Source organism: Accipiter gentilis, chromosome 11 (genome assembly GCF_929443795.1).
Source record: "Accipiter gentilis chromosome 11, bAccGen1.1, whole genome shotgun sequence".
In the NCBI taxonomy this organism is placed as follows: domain Eukaryota; kingdom Metazoa; phylum Chordata; class Aves; order Accipitriformes; family Accipitridae; genus Astur; species Astur gentilis.
In genome coordinates this window covers 7,913,034-7,933,920 of record NC_064890.1, presented here as the reverse complement: position 1 = coordinate 7,933,920, position 20,887 = coordinate 7,913,034, and the positions used below count along the sequence as shown (strand labels likewise).

At 46.9% G+C, this 20,887-nt stretch overlaps 1 protein-coding gene across 6 annotated transcripts in view; it reads left to right on the top strand.

The window, feature by feature from the left end:
- The window catches only part of FRMD4A (FERM domain containing 4A), a 384,064-nt gene that overhangs the window by 351,780 nt on the left and 11,397 nt on the right, over positions 1–20,887 (top strand). For all 6 annotated transcript variants that reach the window (XM_049814079.1, XM_049814080.1, XM_049814081.1 and 3 more), the window contains 7 exons: positions 2,150–2,291; positions 10,903–11,036; positions 14,349–14,471; positions 17,639–17,867; positions 19,058–19,114; positions 19,598–19,835; positions 20,263–20,427. In XM_049814079.1, the coding sequence (XP_049670036.1) occupies positions 2,150–2,291; positions 10,903–11,036; positions 14,349–14,471; positions 17,639–17,867; positions 19,058–19,114; positions 19,598–19,835; positions 20,263–20,427 (1,088 nt within the window). The remainder of the gene's footprint in view (positions 1–2,149; positions 2,292–10,902; positions 11,037–14,348; positions 14,472–17,638; positions 17,868–19,057; positions 19,115–19,597; positions 19,836–20,262; positions 20,428–20,887) is intronic.

The following is a 20,887-nucleotide window of genomic DNA, read 5'->3' as shown; positions in this document are numbered from 1 at the left end:
ACATTTTATTTCACTTATTATTTCACTGATGTGCAAACAGAGTCAGGGGATCACTAAAAACTTAACCTTAAGTGTCTTACCCAAAGCACCACAGCAAATCAGTAACAGAGCTGAGTGAAGCTCAGTGTGGTGAGCATTCAGCCATCAATTCAGCCTTAGTTCTTGTTAAAATGATTTCTGCTTGCTGAGGATGTGAAAAAACACTGAAAATCCCATCATGGCAAGCATCCCTTGTAGTCCCATCTCATGTTAGTTCCAGTGGGAACAGATCATACTGTGGTATGTGGACATCCACCAGCTTCTGATCTGTTAGCACTGTAATGATGTGCCCATTGCCTGAACTGTATGACTAGGGCTGAAAGTCTTTTCTGGCCTTGAGAAGGTGCAGAGGTGATCCTGAACTGGGGCTTCACCACCTTCTTGAACAAAAGTCTTCGTGCAGCTGGAGACACAATGTGCCAACAGCTTTCTGGGTTCTGGGAAATCAAAATTGCAGGTTAATGGCCCTGCGAGGCCAGGCTAATTGAAGCTCAGCAGCACAGGGCTTGCAAGATTTCGGTGATGGGCTGAGCACCGAGCTCCCTCCATCCGTGACTACAGAGCTCACATGAGGGTCAGCAAGCAAGAAGCCAATTTCCAGGTTGGAGATGAAATAGCAGTCATCTTTGTGTGCCATGTTACAGACAGTGAACTTCTTCCTGGTTGTCAGCTCTCTCCTTGTTAGCATGGCTTGTTACCTGAAGTGAATTCAACAACCAATACATAAAATGGAGCTCAGAGCATAAGCATTAGTTCAGAAGAGGCAGGAGGAAATTTTCTATGTGGACAGATTATTCCACAATGGCTTAATGAAAAGTTTCCTCATATTTTTTTCTGAAGTCCTTGGAGATGACCCCAGTCAGAAATGAGATAGAGGACTTGAGAGGATTGTTCTGATAAGGCAGTTGCTATTTTGAGGTGATCCTAGGGCTGTACTGGTTAGAAAAAGGACTGAAAAATTGTTGTGGCCACCCAAGACGCCCTCATGTAGGGTTCTTCCTGGTAGTCTAGGGGTATAACTGAAGGGCCATCCCCAGAAACTTTGATGCATGTTCTTGATCCTCTTGTTCATGTTAAGCACCTGCTAGAGGCTGTCAGGAGAATGGACTGAAGATACATGGTGAGCTACTAACAGCGGGGTTTGTATTGCAGAGGCAAGGCAGCCACTAGGACTGAGTGAGCCCAACCCTGCACGCAGCTGCTGTGCTCATTTCCTTGCTCAGTACCACTAACCTCCTTGCCCTGAACGTTTTCTGCCTTTGTTGGCTCTGTAGGCATAACCACGTGTGAGCTCACTGCTCAATTAAGAGAAAGTTCTGGAGTTATCTCACCTGAACTTTCTGGGCATCTTGTTGTCTCAAATCCTTCCATAACCAATGGAGAAACAATGACATCTTAGGAAGTCAGCTTTTTCCCTCCTAAGATAGGTTTACGCAGTATGCATGTGTACTTTCCCCTGGAGGTGCCTAGATTGTTGACATTTAGTGGTGTACAATGGGTGACTCCTTGTCCTAGTGTGGCCAGTTACTGAGCTGGGGCTGGCTGTTGTTTCTTACTGCAGTGATGTTAATATTCTGAAGAGGTCACTCACAGTAGGGGCATAGCAAGCAGCTTGTTAGTCTGGACCATAACCTGAACATGTTTTCCTACCAGTATTTTCTTCCAGTTTTTCATGACAGCCCATTTAAGCCGTGTCCTCACTGTCCACTGTCATGGTCCAAAGATCACTGCAGATTTGGAGAGGTCCCTCCTGGCTTCCTTTAGATGCTAGAGATGGTCTTTAGCCTTTGAGCTTTGCAGTGTATTATGTTGGCATTTCTGAAGGTTTCTTATTGTATGTGGTAACTCAGTGACTCCATGCATAGTTTGTTTAAGAGGGAAGAATGTCCATGGCAAAGCAGAGAAAATAGCAAACAAGCAATGCCAGAATGGCACCCACTTAAGAATGTAGAAAGTGCAGCAGCAAATACCATGCCAGATTGCTTCTATTCTTGTAAAATAATCCAAGTTTGCTGTGGAGGCCTGTTTCCTGCCACAGCAAAAGGACTTTTTCCTTCTGTGAGCTTTAAAGAAGGGCTAGATCATTACTAACTCCTGTGTCCATGTCCAGTCGAAGATTCATGCTGCAAGAAGCCTAAGTGAGATTGCGATTGACCTGACTGAAACTGGAACGCTCAAGACCTCAAAGCTGGCCAACATGGGGAGTAAAGGCAAAATTATCAGCGGCAGCAGTGGGAGTCTTCTGTCATCAGGTAGGTCCTTTATCCTGTAGCTGGAGAGATTATGGTGGGAAGGGCCTTGGCCATGGTATAATGGGGAGCAGCCAGAAGCTGCACTGCAAAAATGAAAGTCACTTCCCTTTCTGTCTGTCCAGGTGTCAGTCCGTCTCTCAGCATGTTGCCCCACAAACAGCAGAGACAGCAGCTTCCCCCTCTCTCATTACCGCTGCTTGTTTCCTCTTTGGCCCCAGGATGTCATCTCCAACCTCTCACTTTCCAGCTGAGACCTGGTCTCTCTTCACAGTTTCTACCATAATCACCCCTTGGCACCTAGCTCATCCCTAGGCAGATGTGTTTGTGAAAGAGCCCCCAGCCAGCAGTGAGGAAGCAGCCAGCCAGTGCAGCTCACCAGGGAAACTGAGGCTGGGAATTGGTGATGTCCCTCAGCAGTGTTGAGGCAGGGTGGCTTCTTCACAGAATGCACATCTGCTTTGCCTCTCTGTTGCTGGAGTTTGCCTGGTGTCCCAGCCTCAAAAGACCTATTCCTTAGCACTCTCCACCATACTAGTGTGGGGACCTAGAGGTTACTTTTTGTAGCTTAGAGCACCTTGCTGTTACGAGGGAGACATAATCTGTGAAACCCAAGAGAAGTTGATACCGAGGAGAGCTAGAGCATCAGAAGAGAAGGACCAGAGAAGAGGAGTCAGGAACTTCTCAGTATTTCTTTGAAATTCCTCTGTCAGTCTGAATGGGGTAAACTGTGTGTAAAACAGTGCTAAACATCACTCCAGGACCAAAGCAAGGATTGATAGTTTGCAAAGAGCTTGAAGCTGCTCAGGTGAGAAACTCTTCAGCAGGACAAAGTTGCTGGTATCACTATAATTAATAGTTCCAGTCAATTAAATGCCCTCTGTTAAGCATCACATCAAGTTATCAAAACCGATTGTATTGAGACATGTAGCACGAGAGAATAACCTTCCCGTGCTTGACAAGGGAAGAGTCCATCTATGAACACAAATCCCTTGAAACTGAACCCACACTAGTGCAGGAGATCGGTTTTGCATCAGTGCATCCTCCATGTCTCCTGAAAGCCACGCTTTCTTGCATGGAAAATGTCCAGCAAGGGGTTAAAATGTGCAGTGCTTACAGAGCTCCAGAGCAGCCTGCTGTGCAATTCTTTGCCTTGCCTGCAAACAGAGATGCCTTTCTGCTCCTTAGGTCCTCCTGATGCAGTATACAATCCACTGTCTGTGCCTCCCATTGCTCAGGGAGTTACAGTAGCTCAGCAGCTCCCAGACTGGTGTCGGGTTGTTCGAGCTCTTTGTTTGTTTGGCATTTTTTTCAGCTCTCCTGCTCGAAAGTAAATACTGTTAAGTACCCCAAGGAAGTTCTTAAGGTCTTTCCAAGATCTCAGCCTCCTGGGCACCATTCCCAAGTTTGTGAGAGCTCCTTGGTAGTAATCCTGTTTTCATGTTTATACACTGACTTTTCGCCTTCCTGGAAAAAAACATGGGGGTCTACTTCTGCTTTCACACTGGGAGAGCAGTAGCCAGCTAAAAGCTGGCAGAAAATCAGGCCCACAAAAGCTTCTGTAGGTCTAGCACCTATCAGGGTTACATCGATGGAAATCCCAAACTGGGAGCTGCCAATGCTTTTATTTCTGTATTTTTTTGCTCCCTGCTCAAATCCCTCCTGGCTGAGCATGGGGTTTGCAGACTCAGCGGAATTGCGCTAGTGACTAGAACCATGCAAAGTTCATTGACCAGGTGAGTCATTTCTTCAGGCCAGGGTAGGTGAATCGGTCTACCTGCATGCCTACCTGTTTCAGTTGAGGTGCTGCTGGTGGGCCAGGTGAGCATTGCTCCCTTCAGGTTCCTGTGTTCAGAGCTGCCTTTAGGTCCTACCAGCTATGAGGACAGGGCTCTCCCCAAAATGTTAAGGAGAGCTGTCGAGTTTGCTGCTGCTATGTGCCTTCCAGCAGCTACAAGCACACTTGTGAAGGGAGGAAAGTGTAGAGAGAGGATGTCTGGCAGAGGAGGACAGATACCAGGGAATTGGAGACCCTGGACTGGTTCCACACAGTCACCCAGACCCCTCTGCTCCAAGAGCCCCTTTCCTTGAGCCTGGCTGGCAGAGGTGACCCAGCCCTGTCCCACTGGACTGGAGGGGGCATTGGCTGCCTGTCCTGCTGGGCACAGTCACTGGCTCCATCCCAGCTTTTGTATTTCCTCCCATTGTGCCAAAGATTATCGGCGCACAGTCACAACAATGATGGGTTATCGCAGTACAGTGTGTGCACTGGAGAGAATAAGTGCAAATGATTAAGTGGCCACAGTAGATTTCCAGGCTATAAATACCCTGAGTGACTCGAAATCACAAGGGCAGAACTGAGTCTCTGTTTGTCCCCACTTCTCTACCATTCTCTGTCCTTTTTTCTTACTTGTAGCCATTTCCTCTTTCCATCGTGCTCCTCCTCACTGAAGGGGCTGTCAGCACCACAAGGAGCATGCCGAAGCCGGCATGTCTCCCCTGGGCTTGCAGCAAAAGCTGCAAGGAAGTATTTGTTGTTGCTTCCAGCTGTCATACTGTCTGGCCAAGATCCTGCTGTGCACTGCAAAGCAGTCACTGCCCCACATCACTTACAGTCTCAAGACACAGCAGCGGGGAAATGGAATCTTTTACAGGGACAGTGACTTCCCCATGGTCACAGCAGCTCAGGGCCAAAGGCTAAGCTCCTCCATGTTTCCCAGTCCTCGATCTCAGTCTGTGTCCACTACGGAGTTGTAAGTTTGATACCTGATTCTCCCAAGTGCATTTCTGACAAGCTCACTCTTTTAAATTTGACCTCATTTGGGTTCTGAAGGGGGCCCCCAAAACAGTGGGTTGCTGGGGTTTAGCTCAAGGATCTTGTGCTCAGGATCTCTGGGCCACCCCTGGACATCTGGGGCAAGATTTGCCCAGGAATAAAAGCTCTGCTTTCACACTGGCATGAACCCTAATTAAAGACAGCAGAGGTAATTATCAGAGCAAAATCAGGTTAGGTCTAAGGTGGATTTTTTTCTTCAGAGCAGTCTGTGCCCTAAGAGCTCTACAGGTCTGGTCTCCTAGCTATCGAGGAGCTCCATTATTGTGGGTTATTGGACCGAACCCCAGACCACCGCTGCCTTCATCTCAGTGGGCAGAGAAGAGACCGTAGAGGAGCACCTCTGCTTTAGCTCTGCAGGCATGTTCGGGGAGCCTCTGGCCCCCTAAGTCCCATTCCTTCATCAGTGGTAGAGGTTTCCTGTGCAGGGACCTGTTTACATTTGAAAATGCCACGACAAAGCCCTGCCAGCCAGTTCCCCAGCCCCCACCACTCCATCCGTCGGGGCCATCTCCCAGCTGGACTGCCATGGTGGGTGTCGGAGCAGATAAACAGCACCCGCACGGCCTCCGGCCAGCCTGTGAGCGCAGGGGCTCGCAAAGACGAGTCGCCCACAGGATATCTGAGCGCATCCTGTGCGGAGCAGCTCCAGCTGGGCTCCCGCGCGCCACGGAGGATATCCTATTTGTCTGGCAGAGACAAGAGATAGCGGCTGTCTGAGGTTGCTGGCTGTTGTGTGCTGACATCCTGGCGCGGTGAGTCAGCCTGGGCTCTGGCATGGAGCAAGCGTGGGGGGACCTCCCCTCCCTGCTCCGGGGACAGCCTTCCACAGAGACCTCGACCAAATGCCAGCAAGCTGGAGCCAGCAGCCGGATGTAGTGTGAAGGGTTTGCCGTATTTAGATGTGTTTTTCCTGGAGCAGGAGGCTCACAAAATGAGAAAGAGAAGAGATGCCTGGATGCTCTTGCCTTGCCACTGCACAGCCGCCTTGTTGCATATCCTCTCCCCTCACAGTTGCTATCACCAAGCCTTGGCTCTCCCTGCTTGTTTTCATCCTTCTCATTTATCCCTTTTCAAAGCTTACCCCGCTCTGCTACAATAGGTGGAGGAAATGGGGACAAACAGTGAGTCACTGGTAGGGCTTTCCTCTCCAAAACGGTGGCTCGCATTGCTGGTCTCAGCCCTTTGACAAGCTTCAAACCAAAGCTTGTCTTGGAGCTGACACCTGGTAGCCAGGAGCCCCTGCAGATCTGCACAGACACAGCACGTCACCTTGGTCAGATCCTGCGGGGGTGTGACTCACTTGCTTCATGTTCCTGTTGACATCACCAAGACGGTCTTGACCTCACCGGTATTGGAGGGATCAGAAACCAGCCTGTTAGCACTAGTAAAGCTTAGTTAGCACTAAGCTCAGCCATTAATTCTGCTGGGGGAGTGAGTTGGGCAAAGAGGACCACGTTCTCCCTCAGTTTCATGGCCAACAATCTCCTGAATGTCAGCAGGTGGAGAAATCGCCCAGAGACACCAAGTGTGAAGAAGAGGAATAGAGTATCCACACAGTAACAGGGTATTAAGTGGGTGTTCAGGTCACCGAGACCTGCGTCCCATCCTGTATGCTAGGGAGGAAGGAGCATGTACGATTGCCTTGGCTTTGAAATTAAACCAGATTAAATTAAATTAAAGCAGCATCAGATATAAAAACATGCCTCAATTCAGTAGGTTCCTCATGCCCACCAAAGAGATGGCCCTGTGCTTGCTACCTGGTGGGTTTTCACAACCCTTTCTCTTTTTGGGACATCAAATGGTTCTGCAGAACTGCATGTTAAAAGGCAGAATTTGGTAAATCTTTGCACAGCAAATGGGAAGGAGACTGAATAATAATTTTCACAGAAATGTTCAAAAGTTGTACAAGGAAATTAGGTATTTCAGCAACATTTCTCCTGTTTACTGCATTAGGAATTAGCCCTAACTGTAGGAGATAAAATACCTGAGAAAGCCTCCCAGTCAACTGTTTCTGTCACAGTAGGAGTCTCTTGTGTTAGGACTGATCTTTCAGGACTGATTTTTCTCTGTTGATGATCCCTTTTGGAAGGCACTGGGCAGCCATGAGTCGGTGAGCTTCATATTTAATAAGGCTGATTTAAGGTAGTAGTATCTGCTTGATTGGTTTGGTTTGTGCTGGTCTTTGATTATTTCTTAAGTTGTTTTTATGATATTTTGATTTATTCTGACATTTTTGGGTCAATTGCCACTGGGTTTAGAAGTGGGTGTGTGGTCACAGCCTTGCTCAAGGCTGGATTAATACATATTTATAAATAAAGAGCCTTTAATGGAAGCTGTAGGCACCCCAGCAATACAAAGCACTGTTCTCTGCTCCTTTACAAGCATCTCACACGGGTGTGATTTTCTTAACTGATCAAGTTTCCATTTGCTTTTCACCTGTGAAAACAAGCAGAGAATCCAACCCATAAAAATCTAATAATACACCCCAAAATAGTTCAGCTTTTAAATTTAAAAAAAAAAAAAACAAAAGAAAAAAAAAAAAAAACCCAGCTAGAACAGAACAGTTTCTGAAGGGGAAACTTCAGGAAGGTCTGAAGAAATAAGTAAGTCCTGCAGTAGGCCCAAGGGATCATCCAAGTCAGGTATGGTCAAGCTAGAAAAGTCGGCATCACAAGCCATGAACTGAGTGCCACAGCTTTTAAACCCTTGCTACATTTGAAGACTTTGTGATACAAAGACACACTTGGAAAAGGTTAATTTGAACTGGTTCATTAGTGCCAAGGAGTAGTTGACTTTGGTTTCACCAGTAATCCCCATTGCTTAACTCAGACTGTGACAATGTGCTTCCAGACCTCCCCCAATTCCTTTGCTTTCTGGTAGGGGTGAAAAAGATGGCAAAATGAGTGCTCAGTGGACACTGCCATGGACTGCAGCAGGGTTGAGACCAGCATGGTTCTCACACAGGGTAAGCACAGCTGGAGCAGATGCCGTGAACTGTCTGTGCTTGATTTGGGTCCATACCAGCTCAGCCAGAAGCCATTTGTTTCCTTCTTGTCAGCACACCCCAAATCAGCACAGGCGTCTGGCCAGGGTTTAGGCTATTCATATGCTTTTAAATGTTTCAGCATCTATGTAGCTGCTGTGGCAACCTGCAGTGCAAAAACTAATAGCTTTTAAAAATAAATCTGAGGGTGGTGTGGAGGTAGGGAGTAAAGGGAGGAAGGAAAGGGGAAGAGCAGTTGAAAGGAAAACGTAGGTCATTAAAGTTGTCCTAAAAGAAAAAAAAAGGGGGGGTTGAAACATCTGCTGGAATAGTGAGCAACTTTTTAGTGGGACTCAGCAGTTTGTTGGCAATTCAGTGAACAAATTCAGCAGCTCAGCTTTTGCTAGTAACTGCTCACCAGGGTTACTATTAAGAATTACTAAATGCTAGAGAGGACTTTCCCTGCCTGTGCAAATACAAGGCTCCTCTAGAAGATCCCGTCAAGTTCTTGCAGCACAGACATGTTTGCAGAATTGAGTTTTGTTGCTCTATAAGGGCAAACAAACCCAAATGAAATGAGGGTGAATACAGGAACTAAACAGACATCTTACCATGAGGTCGTCCTTCTTTATCTGATGATGCTCACTGGTTGACATTTCGAGAGCCCTTTTTGCACCTCCCCCCACTCCAGGACAGCCCAATAAACGGTGTAACAAAGCGGGGTGGCGTTTTGCAGAATAAGTGCCAACTGTCTTCCTGTATGAAAACTGCAGAAAATAGTGGTGGAAAAGATCTAAGATTCTTTGCTCCCCCTGGGCCAATGCAGAACTGTTTGATGGCACAGGCTGCCCAATCCTCTTTCAGTTTAGCTGTAACGGTCTGCTGGATTAGTAGCAATGAAAGAAGCAGCTGAAAGAACAAATTACACTCTGGTTTCCTGCCAAAGCAACAAGTTGTTCCCAGGTTCCTTCCAGACTTCTGTGAAACGGCAGCAACCTTTTCAACCAACTTGGCCTGAGGGTCTTCACTGTACACTTGGAGGCCAAACTGCAAATGTATCTAGAAGCCCACCCTCACCCCCATCCTACAGGTACACAGACACCTCCATGTAGCATGTCATTGTATCTGACTCCTGCAGCTAATAAAGGTCTGCTTTCTCTGTGCCATTGCTCTAGAGGGGCAGGGCAGCCTCCCAGAGTCCCCCTGGGACAGCAGGTGCTGAGACCACTGAGAAACCAGGGTGGACTAGCAGAAGCACCCTTGAAAGCATTGCTGAGTCAAAGGCTTCTCTGCAGGCATAAACCTACAGTAAACTAAATGCCCCACAAGTCCCTACAAAGCACTGGGCACAATCCAGCTGGTGGTTTGTGTCTGGTGTCATTTTAGGTAGATTAGAGTATCCCACTGCCAGTCCAAAAGAGTGTGGGTCTCACAGGGTCCTGTGTCGTATCTTCCACCCCATGGAAGACACTTCTGTTCAGGCAACAGCAACCCCTCCACCACAACAGCTCTGTCCATTCAGCCCAGCTCAAGACCCACTATGGAGTTGATTAAAAAGGAATCAGATGCAGACTTAGGCTGAGCTCCAGAGCTGTGTGTGGGCCAGAGCTTTAGTGTGTGGAGCTGTAGCTCTCAGTGTCATCTGTGGACAGACATGGGACACTACTGCTGAGTCCACCAAGATACCAAGGCGGATGCTTCTGTAAACCCAAGGTGGATGCTTTGAACCACACTTGTAGCTGACCAACAGTCAGTAATATAAGGAAGAAGTACGTGGAGATAGCATTTTCCCTTTCTTGAGCTTGCTTTTCATCTCACAGTATGGCCATAACCATCATACTCTCAGATGAAAGGATGAAGTCGGCTTATGCAAACATGGGGATCAGAGCAAAGTAGTGACTTCACTATAAACTCATCCCTGAGCCCAGAGCTGCGTTAAAGAGGGCGAATGCTAAGCACATCCTGAAAAATCAGCTGCTCAAGTTGGGGACCCCAAAATGGATGCAACCAACATTGCCTCTTCTTTGAGATGCTAGATCTTGGATAGCAATTGAAGCACCATCACAAACCAAAATAAAATCAGGAATCCCATCAATAAGTTCCCCAAAATAGCAGAAGTTAGAAATGCTGTCATGACGTCTGAGCAGCAAAATCTGACTTAATGCAATGGACTTATTTCAGCAGAAGTTGCTGGGTAATTGCCACATGAAAAGTCAAGCCATTTGGACATCCAGTTTAAATTTCTTGACCTGTGTCTTCACAAGAAGGACCTATAGGTTATTGTTGTTTTGGTGTGTTTTACAGGAATCTTGCTAGGTAATTTCAGTCCATTACTTTTCTTCATAAAACAGGCACTGTAAGTGGATTGAATTAAATGTTTGCTACTAGGATAATTGCAGTTCTTCAGAAGTAGGCTGTTATTGTCAAATGGTTTCTTCTAGTCTTAATTTCCAAAAATTGCATCTCCAGGGCTTCGTAAACTGTACTGTTATTTGCCATTGGGAATTTTCATGGGAATGGTATGTCTTTTTTTTCTAGAATCTTTACATGAATAATTTTATTGCTTTTCTGGATAACAATTACAAATGTCTTTGTGTGCCCCACTGTCCAATCTCTGTCTGTTAGCTTAAACATTAAGAATTTGCGGTAAACAAACGTGACTGGGTAACACCTGCTTCATGTCATAGTCTGATTTCTTTTTGGAAGGACTGCATCCAGGCTTTGGTAAAATGACAAGCACTCCAGATGTGTATTCTGCTGTCAGCTGGCCTAGTGAAATCATTGTTTATTGATAGGTTCCCAAGAGTCAGATAGTTCTCAGTCTGCCAAGAAAGACATGCTGGCTGCACTGAAATCCAGGCAAGAAGCTTTGGAAGAGACACTGCGCCAGCGCTTGGAAGAGCTAAAGAAACTCTGTCTCCGAGAAGCGGTAGGCAATGGACATTTTATAACCTGTAACACTTTGTTGCTTGCATTGTTATAGCATGCTTGTTGTTCGGAGGTGGTGTGGAGTCAGGAGAAGAGATTCATTCCATAGTCATCTCTTACAAAGCTCATTGTACAAAGGCCTCAGGAAGGTCCAACTCCAGATTGCAATGTCACAGAACATTTCTCCCCCAGAAAAGGCGACCCCATGTCAGCTGGGTACCCAGTTGGCTTAGGGGTAGGAGGGTACTCAGCATTCATGTCTGCTGTTTGAAATTGTGTTTAAGATGCATTCAGCCAGGCTTCTAACTGACTTTGGTGGGAATATGCAGCTACGTAAATGGGATAGGAAGGCTGTCCTCTGTACTGGCAATCCCTTCTCAAATGCTTTTGACATCATTAGCAAAAAAAACCCAGCCTGATACACTTTCTTCTTGGAGCAGGCCTGACTTTCCATGCTCTTCTTCTCCCAGCACATTCTTACAAACAGCACACAAGGTCTCACCTGCTCCATGTAGACTCCCTTCATCCAATAAGCTCTGGCACTGGAGAGGAACCACTGTGGTGGCAGTGTGGTGGCAGACCTTGCGAAGAGGAACCACTGTGGGTGTCCCAGGACATGCAGGACAGCTCAGCAACTCATCTCATAACCTTCCCACTCATTTGCCAGTTCATTCTTAGAGTACACAGGAGGCCAGTTTAGAGATCAGTTTAATGTTTGGGGAAATCGCAACCCTGTTGCAGATATATGTGAAGATTAGCAGAAGTGTACACTTGGGCCATTCAGCAATTCTCCTTTGTTTACCAGGCCTGAAAATCTGAAATTCAATAACAAATCACGATGTGTAGCACAAGAGGAAGCTGGCTGCAGAAAGTGGCACCGAGATCTTCCAGTTGTTGCTCAATATTTGACGTGTATCTCACCTTTGACAAAAGTGACAGCACATCAGGTCACTGATTCAGCTCTCATCGCACTTTGTTTCAGTTAGTCTATAGTTTTAATGCCAACAAGAGTAAGTTGTGGAAAATACCTCTCAACAAAGAAAGTCAGCAGAAGTCTCTGCTGCCCCAATTCCAGTCCTTAATTCCACAAGAGCAATCCTTTCCCACCTGGGAAGTCCTGGTTGACTTCAGCAAACAACTTGTGCTGATAAAGGTCGCAGGACCAGATCCAGTCTTCTAAGTCCATCAAGTACAGAGCTAAGGTCATCTGCAAGAAGCAGTCACATGCTTTTGGGGGGCTGATGGACAAGGTCAAGAGGGCTCTACTTGCTCTGGAGGAATTGACCACCCTAAGCTAACACTGCCTGACTGCCAATGACTAATGCCTTGCAGCAGCACCACATGCAGGGGAAGATGTGTCTGTGGTGCAGCCTCAGGCATTTCACAAGCAACTGGGATGCAGGCAAAAGCTCCTGCTGGGGCATGGAGCCAGAGGTAAAAAGCAGTATCTCCTTAATGTGCTGCTGCAAGGCTGGCCAGAGCCCATCTGTCAGCACCTTAAGAGCTGGTAGAAAGTGTTCGTGCTTTCTGTAGATGATCCAAGAGAGGCAGTTGATGGACACTTGGAATCTGACCCCGTCTTGCAATCATACAGCTCATCCATCAGCAGCCTGTAGTTGGAAGCATTTCCTCTCAGGCTGCCCTTTGTCCTTTTTGCTTTGGCAAGGGAATGGCCAAAACAGAGGGAGAAGGCGGCAAACCAGGAGATAAAAAAGGGTTAAAAGTGGGGGCATAATCAAATAAGCATGGCCAGAGCCATTCGTAACAGTGGCATCAGGTTACTTCAGGCCATCACTACTCCAGTTACTTATTAATATAGATTACATTTCAGGACCGTGTCTCTGAATACTTATGGTATGGCCCACATTAATTTCGTTCTACTCCCATCTTGGGCATTTTACAGAAGATATTAACTCTTTCCCCACTGCCCTGCTTCATACTAAGTTAGAGGTTATAAAGAAAATATTCTTATTTCCCTCAGGAAGAGGTACAGGAATCTGTGTCTTGATGCAGTGCTTAGAGCCACATCTCACTAGAAGGAACACATTTCAGAAGAAAAGCTGAAATAACCCCACAGGGCTGGGGGGGCAATGCAGAATGGGACTCTGAGATGTTGCAACACTGCCTCTCGCAAAAGGGGGTTGTGCATGTTAGCGTAGAGCTGTGCTGCAAACCCATTTTGCTGGGAATTGCTTAAAGGAAAGATTTGAAAAGGCCAGGTCCTTGTTTCCTAGTGACCTGAAAAGAGTAGAATGAAAAACCCCATTAGGGAGTGGGGGAGAGGCCAGGGCAGGCAGGGGCCTGAGCTGCGCACTCGCATTAAGGTCAGCTGCTGTTCTTTGGGATTCAGATGATTTAGGTTACTCTGCCAGCTGGATCCTCTCAAGGCTGATGCTAAGGAACACAAAAGCCTTTTGTCCTTCATGGGGAGACTTTTGAGTACAAGGAGTGGGGCTGTGCTGGTAGTGAGGCTCCTGCCTTTTTTCTGTAGGCATTTGAATGCCTTCGATTCAGATATGTGTGGCTGTATTGTGTAGTCCAGAGGAAAAAAACCCACAGCATTAACATCAGTAGTGGCAGTTGCTGCTTCCTGTGTTCCAGATATTCCCCAGTTCTGTGGGGTTTGCTTCAGATTTTGAAGAAATCTTTGCAAATTACCCCATCAGTCTGAAAAAGCATCATCTAATATTGCTCTAAAGCTGCCCATGACATCACTGGGGTTTGGAAGGGGCTCTGATACATGAAGTGTTATCAGACAGGTAATGAGGTACCAGCCACTGCTTTTAGTGACCATTTTCACTGCATTCCTCTCAGACACCTCATGAATCAGGTGGGAATGTTTTTCTGTGCAGGTCATAACCTGCACAGCTGTTGCCAGTGGGGCTTTCTGACTCAGCAGACCTGCATCCTGCATGAAGGCTCTTGGATCTGCTCACCCCTTCTCAGAAGCAGCTCAGCAGATAGAAGCTCTTCTTTCCTACTCACCCTGCAGCAGAGATGAAAGCATATATGCTGCAGTCTGTTCAGCCTCAGGGCCCAACACCCTGGGGGGTGGGCACCACCTGCAGACCTACCCTGGGCAGGCCACAGAAATCTGTATTCATGCACAGGTTAAAGAAAAGTTCCCCACCCACAGTGTCAGGTTCTGGGATGGATTTGCAGGGCTGGGTGCTCTCTTGTATGTTTATCAGCTGGCTGAACTGGGTATGTTTTAAGAAATGCCTGTCATTTTACAGTCACAGTTCAAGAGCAGTGTTGTGCTTTGCTCTGCTGTAGGATTTCCCAGATCACTAACAGCATTTTCTGCTTACAGGAGCTCACAGGAAAGTTGCCACGAGAATACCCCCTTGATCCTGGGGAGGAGCCACCTATTGTAAGGAGAAGAATAGGAACTGCCTTTAAACTGGATGAGCAGAAAATCCTGCCTAAGGGAGAGGTGAGGCTCTGCCCTTCCCTTCTAGACCCATGTCCCCAGCTCAGGTCTCTAAGATGTCCACCGTGCATCACATAGGAACCATCAGTCCTACAGTCATTTTTGTTTTAAATGTCTGTAGTTGATCACGGTGCCTTTTTTTTTTTTATATCCATCAGAATGGGGAAGCAGCGAGAGAGATGGCCTTAGTTCACACTCGGAGTAAAGGTGAAACCCTTGAAGTTCAGTCCTGGCTTTGCTAGAGGTAACAGAAATAGCCTGGATGACCAACTGGACCATGACAGTCCAAGTGCTCTGGTGACCCAGTGCAGTGACTTCTGTGAGTAGGGAGCATGTCAGGAGCCCCTTGAGCTATCTGAGCCCTGCTGCTGCCCTGTGTTGTTATTGCAAACAGCCACTTGCTTTCCGCTTCAGTAGCAATCCAAATTCAGATTTCCCCTAACTGGGGAGAAAAGCATCACAAATATCCATCTTAGCCCTGCAATAGCAAGATGAAAGCTTGCTCCCCAGTCCTTAAACAAAAAGAGCCTTCATCCCTACCTATGGGGAGCTGGAATTACGTTTTTCTAAGTTTGCCAGGGAGTGTTTGTTCTCTTCCCTTGCTCCCACAATGTGCTGGGTCAGTGCCCTGAACCGTGGCTGTGAAAACAGGCCAGCAGCAGCTGTAAGGCGGGACTGGATTCACAGAAAAGCTATTGTCTGCAGAGACGCATTTGTCTCAAGACACTTGTGTATATTCCAGTCTTGAGTTTCCTTTTTATTTTTGTAAGAGGAGAGACCGAAGCTGGTGTGACTGTGTGGTTTAAGGCTCGGTTCAGCCAGGGAATTAACTATTTGTCGTTTTGTTGGCATTTTCCTTCTGCTGAAAAAATAAACAGCTGGAGCTTTTTAGTTTTGTTCTCAATGGAGCCTGGGAGAGGAATTCCACCAAAGTCAAATATTCATGAACTAGCACATTTAATTAAGCTTTTCAAAGGGAAGCACAGCTTAGCTGAGTTACTCCTAAAACCCCTGCAGTCTGTTGGCTGCTCAGTTATAACCTGATCTCCAGCTTCCCCAGATCTTACTGCTACATGGCATCTTTTGGGGCCAGTGGGTGAGAAATCTCCTTACTCCAGTAGCAAGGTTAGGTGGGGAGAGCATGAAGGTAAAGCAGCTCCTCCCTATTGCAGGCACTCTGCCTTTTGGCATCAGCAATCCAAACACACTGACTCAGCTTTTCTCTACCTCCCTTTTCATCTGTCAAACTTTAAGACTATGTTGAAAACCATAAATTTCTGTTCTCGAAGAATGATGTGTTTATTTGGCTGCCAGTTTGAGAGCATTTAGAAAGGCCAGTGATGATTTTCATGTGCTTTTCAGCAAGTGCAAGCACTAGAAACTCAATTTAAAACAAAAGGTGAAATACTCCCTCAGTCTTGTAAATTCAGGACTGATATTACCAACTGTGACAAGGACCTGAAGCAAGGCACTTCCATCTGAAGGCAGATGATAGCCCTCATTTTCTGAGGCTTTATTTATAGGGGCCTCACTGGAAGAAAATAGACAATTATGGCTGGGAGGAAAATTAATAGGTTTTTTCTAAGATATACTAGATGATTTAGAACTGAATCTGTGAAGGTCTGAAATGACAGCTCACATCAACTCACCATACCTTTAGGAAGAGCTTTGTCAGAGCAAGACTTGCAGGGAAGGGTCCTATTGTATTTCTTGGTAATCACCTCTACTTGGTCCATAATTCCTGACTCTGGGAAGGATTTTACCAGAAGACAGCAAATCAGGTTCCAGGCCTTAAAACTCCATGGTGTTAAATTCACTTTTAGTAAGTTTAGCACTGATAGAGCTTAAAAACACTTCAAAGCAAAAAGGGATCTGTTAAAAAGATGAGGGGGTCAGTTCAGTCTTCAGTAAAGTGAGGGAAATGATAATTATAGTTTTCAGGCAATGCTGACTCACCATTGACAGCAAAGGGATTTTTTTTAAGCCAGGAGCCCAGAATAAAAACTCCAGAGAACAACTTCAGTCTGATTAAATCCCACAGCATCAGCTCTTGCAGCATACACTGCCGCTAAACAAAGAGAAAGGATTTGAATTTGCATAATGGAGATCTCTGTGAATATATGGCTGTCAGTGCTTGCGATCTGAACTCCCACCATTCACTAAAAGTAAAAAAACTTGTCATTTTTTTCCCTAATTTGCAATGTACTGTGTTCCCTTTCTCATAGACTAACACCAAAAACTCCATTAAGCTGGGGAAGGTAGCCAGATCCATTGCAGATTAGCAAGTACCTTTGAAGCTCACAGCTTGGTGTCCCAGTGCAGACCAGGAAACTGTATCAGCTTCTGCATTGGCATAAATTGACCTAAACCCCTTGACTTTGGAGAATAACTAAAAATCAGTAGGTAGCTTCCAGGGTACACCTGGTTGCATTTAAAAACTCAGCTGAGACCCCGCAAGGGCTAATGTTGGAGACACTGGTCCTTTTTAGCATACAGAAAGCCTGCTGTTACACACTGCTCACTCTGAAATCACCCTCCTGGCTTGTAACTTGAGGGAGATAGCTTTCTGGTGCAATCAGTTGCAGCAGCCCATAATTACTTCAGCTCATACTCTCCCCTGGACTTTGATGGCCATACACCAGGGAGGAATTATCCCATCTTTGGCTTTTTTACCCCAAAGAGTTTGGTGGGTGCCAAGCAAACCTGTCAAAAGGGTTAAAGCTGTAGCTTTGCATTGATACATAGCACTGATATCAAATGGGGCTCAAATATGGAGATGGGAAACAGGGAGAAGGAGCAGGTGGGAGGCAGGTGTTACCCATAGGTGGCTGTAAAAAGATGAATGTGTCAGCAGTAGAGCACTGTTGAACTAGGCCATACTGAACTGCATGAAAAGCCAAACAGCACAGCAGGGTTAGGGCTGGAGCACACATGTCCTCCTTGTATGGGTCATCCCTTCCACCATCTGTGCTCCCAGGCACTTGTGTGAGCAGATGAAGGTGAGGTGTGTATGCTCAGGGACGCCCTGAGAGGAGGGAAGCAGCATGATCGTGGATGCTTTGCTGATGGAGAGCCTTGGTTGGACACCACTGGCCAGGTTCAGGGGGAGCTTCCCTATAGCTGGGCTGGGGGAGTTTGGTGGTAGCCAGAATCTACTTGCCTTTCCCCAGGAGGCAGAGCTGGAGCGCCTGGAGAGGGAGTTTGCCATTCAGTCCCAGATCACGGAGGCTGCCCGGCGCCTGGCGAGCGACCCAAATGTCAGCAAAAAGCTGAAGAAACAGAGGAAGACATCCTACCTGAACGCACTGAAGAAACTGCAGGAGATCGAAAATGCCATCAATGAGTATCGCATCAAATCTGGAAAGAAGCCAACTCAGAGAGCCTCCCTGATCATAGATGGTAAGTGGGACTTGGTGCCCACAGTGTCATGGAAGGGTCTGTGGAAGACAGGGAGCAAAATTATTGCCTTGAAGCACAGATTTCCTCTCCCTTCTCTTCCCTCTCCTGTCTGGAAGACTCCACAGGTGCTGGCAGTCAGGCTGTCCTCCCATACCAGCGTGCTGTCAGATGGGTGTCTGGGCTGCACACTATGCATTAGGGATGTGCTGGTTCACAGCACAAGAAGCAGTGTCACGCTGTAGATTATAAGTGTGTCAGGAAAGCAGACTGTGACTCCTTTGTTCACCTATAAAATTGCTCTGTTAACATCTCCTCCAGAGTGGTGCTGTACAAATGTAATTAATGTCAGCAGAGTGGGGTGAGCTCTCTAGCTGAAAGGCATCTGTAAAATCAAAGTGGTAGCACTGTCGTTGCTGTGTTCAAGTGCTTTTTTTCTTTTTCTTTTTTTTTACAATGTAATTCTCAGGGCACTGTATGGTTTACTGGATTGTTGATTGGTTTCTCATGAAATCCATTAACTTTCCACTGTGGTTCTTTCTCCCTTGCTGATTTTGCCCTTTCCCTTTGACTTGCAGAGCTTTTCTCTGTGCCTTTGTGTCAGGAACTGAGATTAGAGCTGCTGTATTTGTGACCTGGGTACCAAGTTACACCACAGTCAGGGATAACAGACAGCTGTGAGGACATGGGATGGGAGAAACAGCTCAAATGTGTGCACACCAAGGATGTGAGAGCTTCTGCTGCTACAGAGGATGCTCAGAAAGCATTTCCCTGAATTACACAAAACTGGTACCTAGTGTGAGCCTTTAGTTAGCAACAGGATGATCATTTTAAGAAGGTGGAGATAAACTCAGAGTCCTTAAAGCCCAAGATACAAATCTCGCTAATGGCACCATGCCATTTTGCATCCTCTGGGGATCTAAGCTCTCTGTTGTGACTCAGTCTTAATCCCCATTAATTGAAAAGAGTTAGCAGCTCCTTGAAAGGCAGTCTGCTAGTGAGAGACCTGGCCTGCAGTCTGCCCTCCGAGACTGAGAGTGGGCTGAGTCAGTTGTTTATAGGAATCTTGCCTCTCAGCTATGTGAGGAGGAAGACGTGGGTGACTGCTTAAGGCTAAGACTCAGTGGATTTCAGCACTCAGTCACTGCGATTCTCAGGGCCATCTGACCATCTTTGTATTTTCTTCCCTTCAGAAGGAAACATTGCCAGTGAAGACAGCTCCCTCTCAGATGCCCTTGTTCTGGAGGATGGTATGTTGGCTGCTGTATGTTGTAGCGGGCAGGAAGGCAACAGGGAGGGATGTGTGAACTCCTGATTGACACTCAAAATGGAGGAACTGTTCTGTGTAATAATCCACTCAAATATCCCAGTAGCGAAAATGCTTGGTTTCCCCTGACCACACATTGTAGTCGGACATCAGGCCCAGAGCAGTAAGTATTGCTGTGGTTACTGCTCTGAATTCTTTCAAAAGACAGTCCCAGAATGCCCCCTTATTTTCTCTTAAGGTTTCAATTGTTTCAATGCATCACACGCTCTTGCTGGCCATTCCTTCCCAAAATGGGATTGTCAGCTGGTGCACTTCTGAAAGTCAGGTCTTCAGGTTGCTCCTGAACACAACCAGGGGTAATGGGATAAGGAAGCAGGCTCTGGAGGTGCGATGGTGTCCCCCCAGAGTTGTGCTGCCATTGGAGGTATCACACAGCCATCACCTCTCTCCCTTCTTCTCTTCACAGAGGATTCTCAGGTCACCAGCACAATATCCCCTCTCCAGTCCCCACACAAAGGACTCCCTCCCCGGCCACCCTTGCACAACAGGCCTCCTCCTCCACAGTCGCTGGAAGGCCTCCGCCAAATGCATTACCACCGCAATGACTATGACAAGTCCCCCATCAAACCCAAGATGTGGAGCGAGTCATCCTTGGATGAACCCTATGAGAAGGTCAAGAAACGCTCCTCACACAGTCATTCCAGGTGAGCCAGCTATCTTGAAGCTCCAGCACAGAGATATCCTCTGCTTTCAGGAGGGATGGGTATGAGCCCTTTCAAAATTTAGAAAGGCATTCCCTACCAAAAGGAGACTTTTAGGTGTTTTGGCCAATAGACGTATCATAAAAATAAGCTGCAGCCACATGACTGCTGCTTGGTATTTCAATGTTACTTTAAAAAACATTTAGAAAGGAAGGATGGTGGATCATCTGAGGGCTTGACAGGGCTTGGCCTTGACCTCCGGCTACTGCAGAAGCACAAGCTCTGGGACGCAGCTGAGAGCAGCAGCTGACCCAACACCCGCCGACCCCTGCAAGATCACAGGCACATGCCTGAGATCTGGAAAGAGGTGTGGGAGCCCCTTCCCCAAATTCCCCAAATTCGGGAACTGAAGCGGGTGTTTGCTTTGCAGCAGTCACAAGCGGTTCCCCAGCACTGGGAGCTGTGCTGAGGCGGGAGGGAGCAGCTCGCTGCAGAACAGCCCCATCCGGAGCCTTCCCCACTGGAACTCCCAGTCCAGCATGCCGTCGACACCCGATCTACGGGTGCGCAGTCCACACTACGTCCATTCCACACGGTAAGTCTTGCCAGCTCCAGTCTCACCTCGCTTACCCTGAAATTAATATTCTTTGCTTTATCCTTCCCCCAGGATATGAATTAATTCCCAGTTCAGGAAAGGACACAAACCAGTCCTATTCACATACAAAGCTCGTCTACTGTTGCCAGTAGGGAATCTCTCCCAAACTGAGATCTCAAAATCACGTCAGATAAACATGATCCTGCCCCTCATGCCTCCTCAAAGTAATCAAGCTTTTCTTCCACTGGGACCTTTGATCTCGGAGACTCTTTATAGGCGCTACAAGCCCCGTGCCACTTTTAAAAGGGATGTGGTGCTACTGCTAAATTCTGCAGTAAATTCCTCCATGGATCCAGCTGGAGAGAACACATTGTTTACTTGTCTGATGCAAAATGTTGGGTAGTGTTAATTCTCTCTCGTAGATAAAATGTTTGCACATGTGTGATCTTATGTGGAGAGA